This window comes from Vulpes lagopus, chromosome 3 (genome assembly GCF_018345385.1).
Source record: "Vulpes lagopus strain Blue_001 chromosome 3, ASM1834538v1, whole genome shotgun sequence".
In the NCBI taxonomy this organism is placed as follows: Eukaryota; Metazoa; Chordata; class Mammalia; order Carnivora; family Canidae; genus Vulpes; species Vulpes lagopus.
In genome coordinates, this window is record NC_054826.1 from 62,933,792 (window position 1) to 62,950,388 (window position 16,597).

Consider the following 16,597-nt stretch of genomic DNA (forward strand, 5'->3'; position numbering starts at 1 on the left):
CACTTTTCCACGATTATGAATAATACTGCTACAAAAATTCATGTACAAGCTTTCATGTGGACATATATTTTCAATTCTCTTGAGTATATACCCAAGATCTATACTTATTTTTTTCCCTTTTTTTTTTTTGAGAGGGAGAGTATGCAGGCAGGGGGAGGGGCAGGAGAGGTAGAAACTTAAGCAGGCTCCATGTCCAGTGTGGAGCCTGACTTGGGGCTCAATCTCATGACCTGAGCCAAAATCAAGAGTCAGATGCTTAACCGACTGAGTCACCAAGGCACCCTTAATTTCTTAAAAGAAATTTGGTTGGTTACCTGCCTGGGTGGCTCAGTTGGATAAAAATCTGCCTTCAGTTCAGGTCATGATCCTGAGGTCCTGGGATTGAGCCCCATATCAGGCTCCCTGCTCAGTGGGAAGCCTGCTTCTTCCTCTCCTTCTGCCGCTCCCCCTGCTTGTCCTCTCTCGCTCCCTCTCGGTCAAATAAATAAAATCTTTTTTAAAAAAGAGAGAAATTATTTCAGTCTTATCAGGAATTGACGTATATCATCTTTGCTTGGTATGATTTTTTTAAGCCCTTTAAATCCACTCCTCTTAAAAAAAATAAAAATTAAAAAAAATCCACTTCTCTTCTATCTTTCATTGTTACTATTGATACTATTGTGACTAATCAGCCATTAGTTTAATTTCTTCTAATTATGGAAGTTATGAACAACAAAAATTTTTCTTGATGGTACTTTAAAGATCTTCCCCTTTGGCATTCCTCAATTCAACTATGATGTATCTGTGTATGGATTTATTTTTATTTATCCTGTTTGGGATTTATCAGAATTCTCGTATTTGAGGACTCATTTTTTTTTTAATGTTTTTACAAATATTTTTCTTATTTCAATGAAGCTGGTACAAACATGACCATTTAAAACCCATACCCCCGGATCCCTGGGTGGCGCAGCGGTTTGGCGCCTGCCTTTGGCCCAGGGCGCGATCCTGGAGACCCGGGATCGAATCCCACATCGGGCTCCCGGTGCATGGAGCCTGCTTCTCCCTCTGCCTGTGTCTCTGCCTCTCTCTCTCTCTCTCTCTCTGTGACTATCATAAATAAATAAAAATTTAAAAATAAATTAAATAAATAAATAAATAAATAAAACCCATACCCCCTGGGATCCCTGGGTGGCGCAGCGGTTTGGCGCCTGCCTTTGGCCCAGGGCGTGATCCTGGAGACCCAGGATCGAATCCCACATCAGGCTCCCGGTGCATGGAGCCTGCTTCTCCCTCTGCCTCCCTCTCTTTCTCTCTCTGTGACTATCATAAATAAATAAATAAATAAATAAATAAATAAATAAATAAATAAATAAATAAATAAATAAAACCCATATCCCCAAAAGTACAAATAAGAGAGCAGTGTTCTGTTGAATACATTTCCGCATGAATAACTTCGTTAAATGCTAATAACTTCATTTAATGCTAATGAAAATTAGAACTTTTCTGGATCTTCTGACAAGACTTTTCTTTCACCTTAAAATGCTTTCTCTTCAGTGAAACCATCTTTGGAGTTAGTCATTATTCTCACCATCTGTGTCATCTTGACTCCAGCCTGATATTTTTCTTCTTCTGGTCCAGATCCTCAAATTTTAAAAGTAGCTTCAGAGAATCCCTGGGTGGCTCAGCGGTTTAGCGCCTGCCTTTGGCCCAGGGCGTGATTCTGGAGTCCCGGGATCAAGTCCCACATCAGGCTCCCTGCATGGAGCCTGCTTTTCCCTCTGCCTGTGTCTCTGCCTCTCTCTCTCTGTGTCTTTCATGAATAATAATAATAAAAAAAAAGTAGCTTCAAATTAAGGAAAAGTCATTTTTCCACAATTCAGTTCTCTGAAAAACTTCCATCTCCCACTGAAAGTCATAGTCCAGGAATGAAGCAACCATGTGCCAGAACTTCAAGGCCGATGGGAGACTCATTATGAACACTTGCATTGTCAATCTTATTTATCACAAGCCTGAAAATGCAATCCTGAAAAAGGTGGCCTCTCTGTGCACACATGTAATTTTTTAAAAGGAGAGGGAGGGGTATCTGGGTGGCTCAGTGCCTGAGCATCTGCCTTTGGTTCAGGTCATGATCCCAGGGTCCCGGGATCGAGTCCCACATCGGGCTCTCCACAGGGAAACTGCTTCTCCCTCTGCCTATATCTCTGCCTCTTTCTCCATGTCTCTCATGAATAAATAAATAAAGCATTTTGAAATAAAATAAAATAAAAATAAAAAGGAGAGGGCAATATGAAGGGGGCTGAGGTTTGTTCATCAAAAATCAGCAAACTGAAAACAAATGATAATGAATAATGGGCATGGGAATTCAAATCTCCAGATGTTTAAAGACATGGGGCGCCAGTTTTCAATTCCATATTGAATACCATATTACAAAAGAACTGTTTTTAAAAATAAAAAAGAATTGAGAGTAAAGGGGAGGAAAAGGAATATCTAAATCATTAAAAGATCCTATTTGTTCCTGATAAGCTTCAATCATATTTTCTCTCCATTCCCAGTTTTTTGACAGCATGATTGTCAGCAATTCTCTGACCTTCAAAGAGAAACCTGCATGAATTCTCTGGAACTCCCTGTCTTTGACAGTACAATTCTTCAAGTTTCTGGGGTTGTGTTGTCATTTTCACCTGGAAGTAAATCTCACTGCTATCCTGTCAACGACTTTGAGTTCTTGTCCCGCAGGTCCTCTGTGGAAGGTTTTGCCTCCTGGTCAGACAAGGTGACAGTGGCTTCACGCAGGGTCTCCACATGGCAGCAGGCTCAGGTTGGCAGAACCTTCCTTGGTGGTTTACAGATGCCTCTCCTCCCCACAGTGCACCACGTGGCTCAAGGGATTTTCATGCCGCCTCACTTCCCAAGGATTCATGGTTTTTTAATTATCATGGAAAATTCTCAGCTACTACCTCTTTGAACATTGGTTCACTCCCGTGATTCCTAGAATTGCTTTCCAAAAAAGCTGACCAGACATATCTTAGAGCTTTTCATTCTGTCTTCCATGTCTCTTAACCTCTTTTCCATATTTTCCATTTTTCTTTCTGTGCTGAATGATGCATAGTGTTTTCAGATCTGTCCTCCAGTGTGCTAATTCCCTCTCCAGCTGTGTCTATTCTCTTTAACTGATCCATTGAGTTTTTCATTTCAAATGTGATACATGTGAACTTCTAGAACCTCTGCTTTTCAAACCTATCTGGTCGTTTTTAGAATCCCTTGCTTCTTTCTTATGCCACAGAAGCCCAGAGTGTGGAAGCTGTGAGCTGGCCAGTGAGGCAAGTCATAGGGGGCACAGCAGCCAAAGCAACCACTTTTTCCCCTGGTCTCACATTTCCAATTTGTTCCTGGCCTCTCAAAACTCCTTTATTTCCTTATAGGCTCTTTTATTAACTGAAAAGAATTTCAAAAACATATTTCCCAGCATCATTAGATGTTTCGTAGCTGACATATCTGCAAAAGCCTTTAATCCTCATATAGATTTTAAATCCTTTCGTTCCTTTTCCAACACCCATGTTTTCAGAAAATAAGCACCTACTGTGTGCCAAGAACTGTGCTGGGGATTCAGGGCAGAACAAGACAGAGACTGTCCCGGCCCTCAGAGTTGCTTATGGTCTATAGAGAAGCCAAACACCTAATCAGACATCTGCACCCACTGTTAATCAACATGCTCTGATGGGGGAGGCATTAGGCAAGAGGACCATGCTGAGATACACAGGAGCCAGAAATACTCTAATAATCAAGTTGATTCTTTTTAGATAAATACTCAACATTTATTTAAGGGACTAGTAATACCTTACAAAGCAAAACTCAAGCTCTTTTCCTGCATTAGAAGGCACTAGGCAAGCTGCCTATTATTAAAGACACACGTTATGGGAACATGCATCTTTTGGGGAGAGGATCTAGCTCTACCCCAACTCCAACCTACTTAGAAAATCAATTACTCCAACCACATACATCTTGGAAGGACGGTCTGGTAAATTCTTCCATTTCCTTACATTTCTTTTTTTTTTTTTTTTTTTTTCTAATTTATTTGACAGAGAGAGCACGAGTAGGGACAGAGGCAGAGGGAGAAGCAGACTCCCTGCTGAACCCCAATGTGGGGCTCCATCCCAGGACCCCGGAATCATGACCTGAGCTAAAGGCAGACATTTGACTGACTGAGCCCCTCTCCTTACATTTCTACTGATGTGTCTGCTGCTTCCTTAGCCATCCCTTAGTTCTGGTGTGCGGAGTAACTACAGCTGTATTACGGCACTCCAAACAGTAGCTTAAAACAGCCATGTGTTGTGGGTTGAATTATGTCCCCAACAAAGATATGTTGAAGTCCTAACCCTCGGTACTTTAAAACGCAAAGTACTTTCTCTTACTTGAAAAAGAGAATCACTGCTCATGCAATTAGTTAGGGTGAGGTTGTGCTGAGGGCAGGTGGGCCCCTAATCAAATATGAATATGTTTCTGGTTTGTTACCTAGCTTGTGGTCATTTGTCATCTAGGTAGCCCTAGGAAACTCATACGTGATCATTTTTTCTGCTTATGAATCTGAAGGTTGCCTGGACTCCCGGCAGTTCCCACTGTGGGTCTGTCATGTGTTGCTGGCCAGGGTTGCGGTCATCTCAAAGGCTCCTTACCCACATGTCTGGCATCTGGGCTGGGAAGTCTCAAACAGCTGGCGCTGGACGTGTTGAGCCCCCTCGGGCACTTCTCTCCCCTGGCAGCCTTGGGGTAGATGGGTCCAAGCACAGTGCACTCCCTTTTCTCCACCAGGCCTCTGATCTCCAGCAGAGGCTGACCAAAGGTCTGTCCAAGCTCCCGTCACCCTCCTCTCCAGTCCTGCCTCCACCTTCAGAGCAGCAACCAAGACCATCAGACCGGCATACTCATTTGCTGAGCCTCTGCTACAGTTCGGTACTGCACCGTCTGTCCCTGCCAGCCTCCTTACTGGGGAGGTGTTCTGGTCTACTCTGTCCTAGGGTGAAGAAGATAACGCTGGAGGAGCAAGGAACACACAAGTCTGTGCCTGGGCTGAGATTCGCTGTCATGTTTGTCTGAACCTTTGTCTCTAAAACCTAGATCCTTGTCTTCTCCCTTCCTCCTACACTCCCCCTACTGTCCCTCGCCCTCTCCACCTATCTTTGTGTCTCTAGGCTCCTTCTCTCTGTTGCTGTAACCCCCCACAAGGGTCTAGGACTATTTAGAAGCCAGATTATCTCCAAAATGGGTTTGACCTTCTCTTTAGTTGTTGGTACCAGAATCTGGCCACGGTTGTTAGGGAAACTCCACGAAGGAATGACCAGCGGCTACCTGCTGCCTCCTTCTCTCCACCCCACAAGGGACCTTTCCCAGGTCTCTAAGCTGAGACCCAGGGTGGGATGGATGGGGGAGGGAATGACCAAAAACTGGAATGAGAGGGGGGGGGAATTATTCCCAGCAATCACACTACGATAAGACACATATGGCAGAGGAGACAGGAACTAAACCCTTATCAATAGTCAAAATTCCTCCAAACCTGAAAGTTCCAGCCCAAAAGAATGCTGCCACTTGCCAGGCATGTGACCTTCATTATGTCCCTTGACCTCGCTGAGCTAATAACAATCCCTAATTTAAAAGATTGTTATGATTTACGGTTGATTTGCTTGGAATGCTTTGGGCTGCAAATAACACAAAAGTCAACCAAGATTTCCTTGAGCAATAAAGATACTTAATTCTTTCACACACTGAGATTCTAGAGGTAGGTGTTTTTAGGATTTGTGCAATAATTCAGAATGCCATTGAAAACGAGTTTCTATATTTCTGTTCCCCATCCCTACTACCTTGCTGTTTACATCTCATACTGTTTCCCCATGGTTCAAAGACAGCTGCTGCAGCTCCAGACATCATGTACCACATTTAAAAGGCAGGGCTGAAAAAAAACAAAATATAAAATAAAATAAAAGGCAAGGTGGGAGGGGAGGAGAGGCTACGAATAACAAACACCCCTTCAGGCACTGGACTCTATCGCAGATGACCTAAGGAGCCCATCTTGAAATCTCAACTCTGACCTGCAGCATGATCTCCTAATGTGAAACTCCTGCTCATCTCAAGATGCTTTTGCATCTTAAAAGTTCAGAGAATAAGGGAAAGGAGGGAAACTGAGTGGGGAAAAATTAGAGAAGAAGACAAACCATGAGAGACTCCTAACTCTGGGAAACAAAGGGTTGCGGAAGAGGAGGAGGGTGGGGGGTTGGGGTGACTGGGTGATGGGCACTGCTGGGGGCACTTGATGGGATGATCACTGGATGTTATACTCTATGTTGGCAAATGGAATTTAAATAAAATATTTTTTTAAAATCCAGAGAAAAGGTGATGCTCCAATGGTAGGGCTCCACGCACATGTGGGGAGAGGTAGGGGCGGGGGATGGCTTCTCGACATCTTGGCTTATATCGCAGACCTCAGGCTGGAAGGGACCAGAGAGAACAAACATACTGAGGATGAGGAAACTGAGGCTCCGGCTGGAGGAGTGATTTCCTCGTCATCGTGGCACAGCAGGGCCAGGGTCAGCACCCAGAATTCCTGGCTCTGAGCCCCTCTCAGCACTGGGGGGGAGGGGACCTCAGCAGGGAGGGCTTGGACCAGGAAATGCAGGGTGTCTTAGTTTGGCTCCCCAGAAGCTGAGCCAGAATCAGGTATCCCGGTTTCCTGGGAGAGGCTCTGAGAAGGGGGGTGGGAGGACCCCTGGGAAGGGCCAAAGTCCAGCTACAGCCTGGCCCTGAACCGCATCACAGCCCCCCCTTGCAGCGTCAGGTGGCCCCTGACACACACACACACACACACACACACACACACACACACACGTTGCTTGCCCAACATCTCTGTGCTTCAGCTTTCTCATCTGTAAGATGGAGATAAAAATTATACCTCACCCCCCACAGGGTTCATCTGTGGACTAAGCAAACATGAAGTTGTGAGAAGTAGCTGGCACGCAGTTAAGTGCTGTGTAAGAATCAGCAGTACACATCTAGGGGGATTCCCTAAGTAGCTCAGGGACCTGGGCTCCCTAAACATCTCCCAAAGCTTCATCTCTGTTTGATTTTTCCCCCCCAAAGTGACTGTGCTCTCAGGGCAGCAAAGCTAAGAGTGTTCTGAGCATCAGCCATGACGGGGACAGCTTTGCCTCAAGGGAGAGGATCCCCATCTGAGCCAACAGAAGCGGGTGGCAGAGACTGGGCCCCGGTGTGGCCCTCGGAAGAGGGACTGCTGGCCAGGATGCAGATGAAGTCCGTAGGAAGAGAGACAGAGAACTAAAGCCACGCTTACTGGCTCCGCAGCCTGCGCAAATGGGCCTCCTTGCTGGGCCTCTGGGGAGGGCATTCAATCAGGGGTCCCAGCTCCCGGGCCAGCAGGACGGGGCCCAGCACGAAATGCAAGCGAAATGCGTTGGGTCTGAGGCAGCAGGGAGCGGTGGGGACCAGGGCCAGGGCACGCAACCCTTGGGGGCAGGAGCGCAGGAGCCCGCCACAACCCCAAAATGCACCTGCTGTTGTCACATCCTCCTCCTCTTCGAAAGAAATGGAAATCAGATCTGAATTCTTTGTGAAGTTTCCTGACTGGTTAGTGTTGGCTCCATCCAAACAAACGAAACACTGATAAAGGCAGACAAACGATGTGCCGGGGCCCCTTCAGGGGCCAGAGGTGAAGGAGCACGGAGAGGTACCCTCAGGCCCCAGGCGGCATTTCCCGGGGTCAGAGGAGGATGGGCTTCTGCTGAGCACAGGGCAGCACGGAGAGGCGGAGCCTAGGAATCTGTCCTTCCCGGGTTCAGAGCAGCAGTGAGGGTGGGCAGAGGCAGAGGGTGGCCTACTGCCTCAAGAAACACTCTGACCATCCCCCCCAGAGCCTCATGTTCTTCCTCGAAGAAACAGAGTGGGGGATCCAGCCTTGGCCTGAGGCAACGACCCTGGCCCACAGGCCCTGGGGACACCCTGGGGCCCTTGGGGCCTGTGTGCAGCCGGGACTGCTGATCCTGATCTTGGGTCTGCCCACGCCCTTGGCCACGTGAGCTCACCGAGCTGCTCCACACAGGTGTAGATGGCCCGCACCTGCCCCGGGCTCTGGCCTGGCCGAGAGCTTTGCTGTGGACACTGGGACATCGGCAGACCTGACCCAGCCGGAGGCTCTAAAACCGCCTGTGGGGTCGGCCTCTTGCACCTGTGCCGTCCACCTGACGACAGCACCCCCAGGCAGCCGATGGCCTCAGAACCCACAACCTGAAGCAGAAGCACGGCAGCCGACCTGCTGACCCAGGAGAGAAAAGCGGATGGTTTTCTTGGAAGCCGCTGACACTTGGGACGTTTACACAGCACTCCCACGGCAGAAACCTGACTATTATGCCCGGAAGACACGGGCCTCCCCAGCCCCAGCCCCAGCCCCAGCCCCAGGTCACTGCACAAACCCCCCCCCCCAGCCTGTCTGATCATCATCCACTGTCCCAGAGGCTACTGTGCCCCTGCCCCTGAGGCCAACATAGAGACTCCCCCTGAAGTGGGCAGCCCCCCAGGTTGTAGGCGGCCAAGACCTTGGACGAGTCACTTCCCCTAAGAATCATCTGTGGGGTGTGGGTGATCGTGCCCACTTTACCAGGGACTGGGAGGTCTCGAGGAGATGCCACAGGTCTGGGGGGGGGGGTTTGGAGGGGGCAGGGCTGGTATTTGTACTCACCATTGGGAGGGGAGGGGCTGGGCCTGCCACATGGGACGGGGCACCTCCTGCGAGAAAGCTCACCCCTGAGGAAAATCAGGCCTCACTTTTGGAGGGCGTAATTTTGAGTACAGCGGGGAGTCGGATGCTCCAGGCTGAAAAATAAAAAAGCCAACAGGGTCATCTCAGTACCAACTCTAAACCCCTCCTGGGGGTACAGCCCATGCTATTTGGACACCTGTGTTAGGAATGCTTTTGAACTTTATTATTTTTTTTTTAAAGATTTTATTTATTTATTCATGATAGACATAGAGAGAGAGGCAGAGACACAGGCAGAGGGAAAAGCAGGCTCCATGCCAGCAGCCCAACGTGGGACTTGATCCCGGGACTCTAGGATGATGCCCTGGGCCAAGGGCAGGCGCTGAACTGCTGAGCCACCTGGGGATCCCCTGCTTTTGAGCTTTAAATAAAATAAGATACAGCTGATCACGGCTTAAATACAAAGGGTTCCGGGATCCCTGGGTGGCACAGCGGTTTGGCGCCTGCCTTTGGCCCAGGGTGCGATCCTGGAGACCCGGGATCAAGTCCCACATCGGGCTCCCGGTGCATGGAGCCTGCTTCTCCCTCTGCCTGTGTCTCTGCCTCTCTCTCTCTCTCTCTCTCTCTATCATGAATAAAAAATAAAAAAAAATAAAAAATAAATTTATAAAAAAAAAAATACAAAGGGTTCCATTTTCTCTTGTAACAAGGAGTCTGGAGGGAAACAGCAGCCAGATAACATCTTCAAGGACCAGCATCCCATCTTTCCCCTTACCCTCTTTACTGTTTGTTTTCTAATGCTTAACATTTTTGCCTCATGACCACAAAAGGGCTGCGGTGGTTCCAAGCATTTCATCTTTACACAACCTTGTTGTTCTTTTTTTTTTTTTTTTTTTTTTTTTTTTTTAATTTATGATAGTCACAGAGAGAGAGAGAGAGAGGCACAGAGACACAGGCAGAGGGAGAAGCAGGCTCCATGCACCAGGAGCCTGATGTGGGATTCGATCCCGGGTCTCCAGGATCGTGCCCTGGGCCAAAGGCAGGCGCCAAACTGCTGCGCCACCCAGGGATCCCCAACCTTGTTGTTCAAAGTAAGAAGCAGCTAAACAAGAAAAGGGAGGGAAAAGTCCTGAGAGGCATCCCTTCATCGTGGGCCAGAAATGCGCTGCAGGCCATGGTGAGAAAGTGGGTGTCTTCAAAAAAGGACTGTGCTGGTCTTGACAGTCTGGGACTAACCACAGCTCATCCCGAAAGTTGGGCACATCACCTGAGCAACGTCAGGCTCCCGGTGGCAAGGCTAAGGGAGGCAGATGCGCTCGAGCAGACCATCACCAGGACTCTCCACCGCGGACCTGCTAAGCTGCTCTGTGACGCCAGCGGGTTTCACTTTGTTGCAAACAACAGAATCCACTTTATTGCAGATGCCCAGTTCTGGGCCCTTGCCAGCCACACACCCCCAGGGCCAGAGAACCGGGTGGGGCTGCAGTCGTGAAACCACGGCCACCACCTTGGCCCATCTCTGGGCAGGGCCTCCACCCAACCGCCCAGGGAGCACCTGCTGGCCAGGCCACCAGTCTCCTTCCCGCAGCCTGCTCGCCCTGCCCCCGCCCCCATGCAGCACGGCCGAGCGGCGGAAGCGGGGTCCCCTGCTTGCAAGGGCATCTGGGAGGTGTGCACGTTTGTCCTCTTTCAGGGAAGATCCCCCTGTGAAGGCCAGCGTCCCACTGCGGAGAGGTAAGAGCGCCCAGGGGCTTCACAGAAGGCCGCGTGCAGGCCTCACCATTCGAAGGCTCCTGAGGATCAGCCCAGGTGTCCCACAGAAGCCACGGCGCCCCAGGGGTCACCATGACAGCACTGGCCGCCACCCCCAGTCAGAAACAGAAACAGAAACAGAAATAGAAAAAATAAAAAATAAAAAATAAAAAAAAAATTAAATTAAAAAAAAAAAAAAAAAAGGATCCCTGGGTGGCGCAGCGGTTTGGCGCCTGCCTTTGGCCCAGGGCGCGATCCTGGAGACTCGGGATCGAATCCCACGTCAGGCTCCCGGTGCATGGAGCCTGCTTCTCCCTCTGCCTGTGTCTCTGCCTCTCTCTCTCTCTCTCACTGTGTGCCTATCATAAAATAAATAAAATAAAATAAAATTAAATTAAAAAAAAAAAAAGAAACAGAAACAGAGCCACACCTGGGTCATCGGGGCAATGGCAGCTCTGTAGCCTCTCAGCACAGAGGAGGCAGGCGGCAGCTCTCCGGCCTCCCCGGCTCATCCGAGGAGCCCGGAGCCCCGGACTCACAGTCTACGTGTGTCCATCGGGCAGCCTGAAACACCCCCCAGAGCCTGTGGAGCCAGGCCAGTACCCCCCACCCCGAAAGCATAGGTTAGCAGGTGCCATCCTCCCTCCGGGGGGCTTGGCGAACCTCCCCTGCATGCGCCCGACTGCAGGCCGCGAGTTTCCGCAGGGAGAGGCCTACAGAAGGCAGGACCTGGATTTGGGGTCAAAGGTGCCTCAGGCAGCAGCATCTGGGGTGCCAGGCCCACTGCGGGAGGGGAGGGGACGGAGGGCCCAAAGGCAGGAAGAGGATCCCTAGGGGGGCAGGGTGACGCGTCAGCGGGCCACAACCGACGCCACTTCTGTGCCTTAACCTCCCTGCTCCAGGCTCCCAGTCAGAGGAAACAGCCATCCCTCGGGCCAGATCGCACAGAGATCCAAGACGTACTCAGTCTAGCTGACGCGGTCCTGAGAGAGAAAAAAGTCTAACCCAAATGTTTAAAATCGTGAGGTTTCACATTACCGGCCAGATTTCAACTTTTCTTGAACAATCAGAGGCTCTGGGCACACCGCACCCATCTTCCCATCTGGCAGCACGGGTACAGCCCAGCGGCTGCCGTGCCTCCCGCAGGGCCGTGAGCTTTGGGGGGCCACAGTCCCCACTGCCTCCTCCCGCCTCCCGTCAGATACCCGGGCTGACTGTCACCACTTCCAGGCTCTAATCCCCTAGGCCTGACATGACTGCATGACCCTACTCCTCTGCCCCCACCCGCACAGTCCTGGGGGCCGCTGGGGGGGAAGCCCAGCCTGCATGCTGTTAGCAGGAGGGAGAAGCAGAAGTTGGGGTCCCGGGATGGAAATTCAGGGGCCTAGGGGGCTCAGTGGTTGAGCGTCTGCCTTCAGCCCAGGGCGTGATCCTGGGGTCCTGGGATCGAGTCCCACATCAGGCTCCCTGCATGGAGCCTGCTTCTCCCTCTGCCTGTGTCTCTGCCTCATGAATAAATAAATAAATACTTCAAAAAATAAAAAGAGAAAAGAAATTCAGAGGCCTCTTCTAGACCTGTTTTTCCTGGGTGGCTGTTTCCAGCGGCCTGGTTTGGCAACTTAGTGGTCAGGGGTCACACACTCCCCCTCCCAGGTGTGGACCTAGAGGCTCCAAGGGGTACCCACTCTGGTCCTGAGCCTGAGGGTTCCTCGGTGCCTAGTGGGGCATTTGACCTACATGTGACCAAGAGGTCAACTGAGAGCCCGAGGTAGAGACATTCCCCCCCAGCCCCTCAGCCCCTCGTGCCCCTGGGGGCAGCTGCCCACGTCCACGCGGCTCTGAGCGGAGGTCCAGCTGCCCCCCAGCCACCACCACAGGGGCCCCTCGGAGGAAAAGCCAAACCCACTGTGGTTTCAGGCCCCTGGGAAAGGCGCCGTAGGGCTCCGAAGCGATGCTTTCTCCCTTCTCGTGGGCTGAGACCACCGAGCTGCAGTGCGAGAGACAAGAAATGAGTAGCAACCGGGAGAGGGAGGTGGAAAAATTAAATTTTGCGTGATCAGCAAGGTTTCAAACAATCGCTCGCCAACTGAAGTGGGTGCCACGTCTATAAGTCATTCTGTTTTATAGACCATTAGGATCTCCAGAGAGAACCTGCATGGAGACCACTGCTTTTTGTTGAAATTAAAATGTCAGAGAAAAAGAAATAGAACAAAACAGGGAATCTGCAATTAATTACCAGGCCATAAAAATTCAATAATCAGGAGGCTGAGCGGCCGTGGGCCCAGAGGTATCAGAGCCAGCGTAACAAGAATGGAATACATTAATCTTTTCAAATTAGTTTTTTAATCTGACGAGGATATATGGTGACATGCTTCCCCTCCCTGCCCCCACCCCCCCCACTCCAGGGCTCAGCGCCTGAAGCCAGGCTGGGGGAGGGAGGCCGGGGTGTGAGCTGGGGGCCTGCCCAAATCCGGACCCCCACACTGGGGGAGAAAGTGCTGGTCTGCAGCCCAAGCTGAGGGGGGGAGGGGGGGCGCTGCTGGAGGGAGCCCCCCCGAGCGGCCAGGAGAGCACTGCTTGGAGTCTGGTCCCTGCTGGGCCCTGGAGCACGGAGTCAGCAAGAGAGGGGGCGCCCCTGGGCTCGGGTGGCCTCCTGTGGGCCATGGGAATGCTCTCCCAGCCTCGCAGGTGCGCTGCATGCAGCGGGCGCTGCCCAGAAGGCACCTGCGGCTGCTGCGAGGGCGGCTCAGCAGCTCCAACACGCTATTCCGAGCAATTATTTAGCACCTGCTGTATGCTGGGCGCTGGGAGAGGCTCGCGGCCTCAGCCCTTACCCTGGGGAATGAGACTCAGAGGTCAGAGAAACGCAGACTGGGCCACCAGGTGAGAGGGAGGCCACCGGGGCACCGTGGGTCTGACTCAGGCCCCCCCCCCCGCCCCCGGCTCCCAGGGACCCCACCGGCCCGGGCCTCCCCCAGCAGCCTCCGCTCCCGCAGGGCTCCTCCGCTCCGCGCCGCGGCCTCAGCCTCCGCCTCCCCGAACCTCCACCAACCGGCCTCCGCCGTGGCCTCCGGATGCAGCTTCCCGGGGACCCCGGGACCCCAGGCCGGTACAGAGGGCGCTCCGTCCGCGCTCCCCCGCACAACAGCCCCGCAAGCGGACCTCACCTCCCCTTCCATCACTTTCCTCCCCCAAATGTCTCTACTCCAACAGCTGCCATTTACTGAGCACCTACTGTGTGCCCAGCGGTGGGGTCTGGCGCCACTTACGGTAAGACTGCGGCTCCTACTTTACACAAAGGAAACTGAGGCTGAGAATGATGGCCCCAGGAGCTCCCACCCATGTCTGCCCGGCACCCGGGGCAGGGTTCTAGGGACCTCGTCCCGAGCCCCATCCCCAAGACCTCCCAAGCCCCACCTCGGGTTTTGTCCCCAAACCACGTCCTTCACTCCTTCAACCGGACGGCCTTTGCTCCCGTCCCCCTAGAAGCCTCCCCTACTTCTCCGAGCCCCCGTCACTTCCATCACGGGCTGGCCCGGGAAGGCCGACCGCGGGGGCGGGCGGGGCAAGGCCCGACACCAGGGCAGGGCTGGCGCCGCTCCCCGGGCGGGTCCCGAGCGCGGCCACCGGATGGCGCCCGGGCTGCGCGAGCGCGGCCTGCGGGGAGGCTGTGCGGTCGCCAGGGGGCGCCCGAGACCGCAGCTCGGCGGCAGCGCCCGGACGGGGCGGGGCCTGGAGGGCAGGCGGGTCCCGGAGCGCGCCCGGGAGTCCCCGCCGGGTGGCCCGCGCGTCGCTGCCTCGCGGCCACACCATGAGCCCGCCCGCGCCCCGGCTCTCCGTGCCGGCCGCGCTGGCCCTGGGCTCGGCCGCGCTGGGCGCCGCCTTCGCCGCCGGCCTCCTCCTGGGTGAGTAGGGCGGGGCCCGTGCCCCCCGCGGGGCCCCCGCAGGACCCCCGCAGGACCCCCGCAGGACCCCCGCAGGACCCCCGCAGGCGGGGCAGGTGCCGGAGCCGAGCCCCCCCCCGCGGCTCCAGGCCGGAGCTCGCGACCCAGGCGCTGACCCAGCCCCCCCCCCCGCGGCAGGGAGGCGGGGCCACCCCTGGCGATCCCGGCGGGAGCGGCGCCTGCTGCCCCCCGAAGACAGCCCCCTGTGGCGGTACCTGCTGAGCCGCTCCATGCGGGAGCACCCGGCGCTGCGGAGCCTGCGGCTGGTCAGCGGGGCTGGGGCGGGTCGCACGCGGTCGGGTGACCTTGGCGGGGCCGCGGGGCCGGGTGCCGGGCGGGCTGGGCGTCCCCCGAGGTCCCGCCCCGAGGCCCCGCCCCCGGCGCGCACCTGGAGGGGTGGCGAGCCCGGGGAGGAGCCGGGTGGCGGGCGGCGCCGGCGCGACCCTGTCCCCGACCACCGCGACACAGCTGACCCTGGAGCAGCCGCAGGGAGACTCCATGATGACCTGTGAGCAGGCGCAGCTGCTGGCCAACCTGGCGCGCCTCATCAAGGCCAAGAAGGCGCTGGACCTGGGTAGGGCGCACGGCCGGACACCGGGGCGGGGGCAGGTGGCCAGGGGGTCCCCGCCCCGGGCCTGAGCCCTCCGCGGCCCCGCCCCCGCCCCAGGCACGTTCACAGGCTACTCCGCCCTTGCGCTGGCCTTGGCGCTGCCCCCGGCCGGGCGCGTGGTGACCTGCGAGGTGAACCCGGGGCCCCCGGAGCTGGGGCGGCCGCTGTGGAGGCAGGTGAGGCGCCCTCGGCCCCTGGCGCCCGGCCACCCCCGCCCCCGGGGAAGGGGCCCGCCGGGCTGACCCCGCCCCTTCCGCAGGCCGAGGAGGAGCACAAGATCGAGCTCCGGCTGAAGCCTGCCCTGGAGACCCTGGGTGAGCATCGCGGCGCGCGGGGCCTGGCACCTCTGCTCCCGTGGGCCGCCGGGCGGGCGTGGGGCAGTGGCGGGCCTGCTCGGGGCCTGCTCGGGGCCTGCTCCGGGCCTGCGGGCCGGCGGGCCTGGGCGGCGGCTTCTGAGGCCGCGGCGGCGGACTCAGCCGCACCTGCGCCCCCGCCCCCCGCCCCCCGCCAGACGAGCTCCTGGCCGCGGGCGAGGCCGGCACCTTCGACGTGGCCGTGGTGGACGCCGACAAGGAGAACTGCGCCGCCTACTACGAGCGCTGCCTGCAGCTGCTGCGCTCCGGAGGCGTCCTCGCCGTGCTCAGCGTAAGGGCGGCCCCGCCCGCCCCCCGCCCCGGGCCCCGCCCCAAGCTGCGGAGCCCCGCCCCGGGCCCCGCCCCAGGCTGCGGAGCCCCGCCCAGGGCACGCGCCGAGGCCGCTCCCCCGCACGCCGCACCCCCTACGCCCGGCTTCCCCGCCGGGGCCCGCGGTCTCAGCTCTCGCCCCGCCTCTCGCTTAGCCACCTGCTCCCTCGGCCTTGACACCCCCGCCCCGTGCTGCCCCGCCCCTCCGCAGGTCCTGTGGCGCGGGGAGGTGTTACAGCCTCAACCGCGGGACGTCCAAGCCCGGTGTGTGCAAAACCTGAACGAGCGCATCCTGCGGGACGCCAGGGTCCACATCAGCCTCCTGCCTCTGGGCGACGGCCTCACCTTAGCCTTCAAGATCTAGAGAGTGGCCTCAACGGGACCCGGGAACCCCAGACCTCAACTGAGTTTTAAATTCGACAATAAAGTGGGGGCCTGGGACACGAACTTCTGAGCCTCCTTATGTGGCGCTAGAGTGCGGTAGGGAGGGAAGGCCCAACACTGGCAGCCTCTCCCGCGGAAGGGGGCCTGAAGTCACAGACGTCATCCCCTCCCTGGCACAGTCCTGAGGGCCACCTGGCACCAGGTCTATGGCCTGAGTAGGAGCCTCCAGCTGAGCGGCCACATACAGGGCCCCAGCTCCTCAGGTTTGCCTCCACTCGGTGGGAGCTGGGTGCTGGGCAGAGCCCGCCACCCCGTTGGTCTCCTTCCTGCTTTGCTTCCCAGGAGGGGCAAGGAAGCTCCTGTTTGGTACAGCTGGGACTGGCTGGGGGACCGTATCTGAGGTCTGAAAACGGGAAACAGGCCTTGCGGCAAACCAGGCTTGTCACTGAGCATAGGCACAGGTCATGCCAGTTGTTTGCCCGTGTTTCAC

General features: G+C 55.3%; 1 protein-coding gene and 1 long non-coding RNA gene across 7 annotated transcripts; one reads left to right on the plus strand and one right to left on the minus strand.

Annotated features, from left to right (window-relative positions):
* Positions 1-1,431: 1,431 nt before the first annotated feature.
* LOC121486533 lies at positions 1,432-10,728 on the minus strand. 6 transcript variants are annotated; one of them, XR_005986680.1, is made up of 5 exons: positions 10,002-10,728; positions 8,717-8,850; positions 8,064-8,290; positions 7,533-7,641; positions 1,432-5,920 (listed from the first exon to the last, which is right to left on the minus strand). It is a non-coding gene; the product is annotated as an uncharacterized LOC121486533 (long non-coding RNA). The 6 variants fall into 6 exon arrangements; XR_005986677.1 differs by having other exon boundaries at positions 1,432-4,987; positions 5,832-5,920; positions 7,533-8,290; XR_005986679.1 differs by having other exon boundaries at positions 1,432-7,801.
* A 3,424-nt stretch (positions 10,729-14,152) lies between these two features.
* On the plus strand, positions 14,153-16,170 carry COMTD1 (catechol-O-methyltransferase domain containing 1). Its single transcript, XM_041747477.1, has 7 exons — positions 14,153-14,391; positions 14,569-14,696; positions 14,899-15,004; positions 15,098-15,216; positions 15,300-15,354; positions 15,552-15,685; positions 15,935-16,170. Exons 1-7 carry the CDS (start codon positions 14,298-14,300, stop codon positions 16,085-16,087), a joined length of 789 nt encoding a protein of 262 aa, XP_041603411.1. The 5' UTR covers positions 14,153-14,297; the 3' UTR covers positions 16,088-16,170.
* The last annotated feature ends 427 nt before the right edge of the window (positions 16,171-16,597 follow it).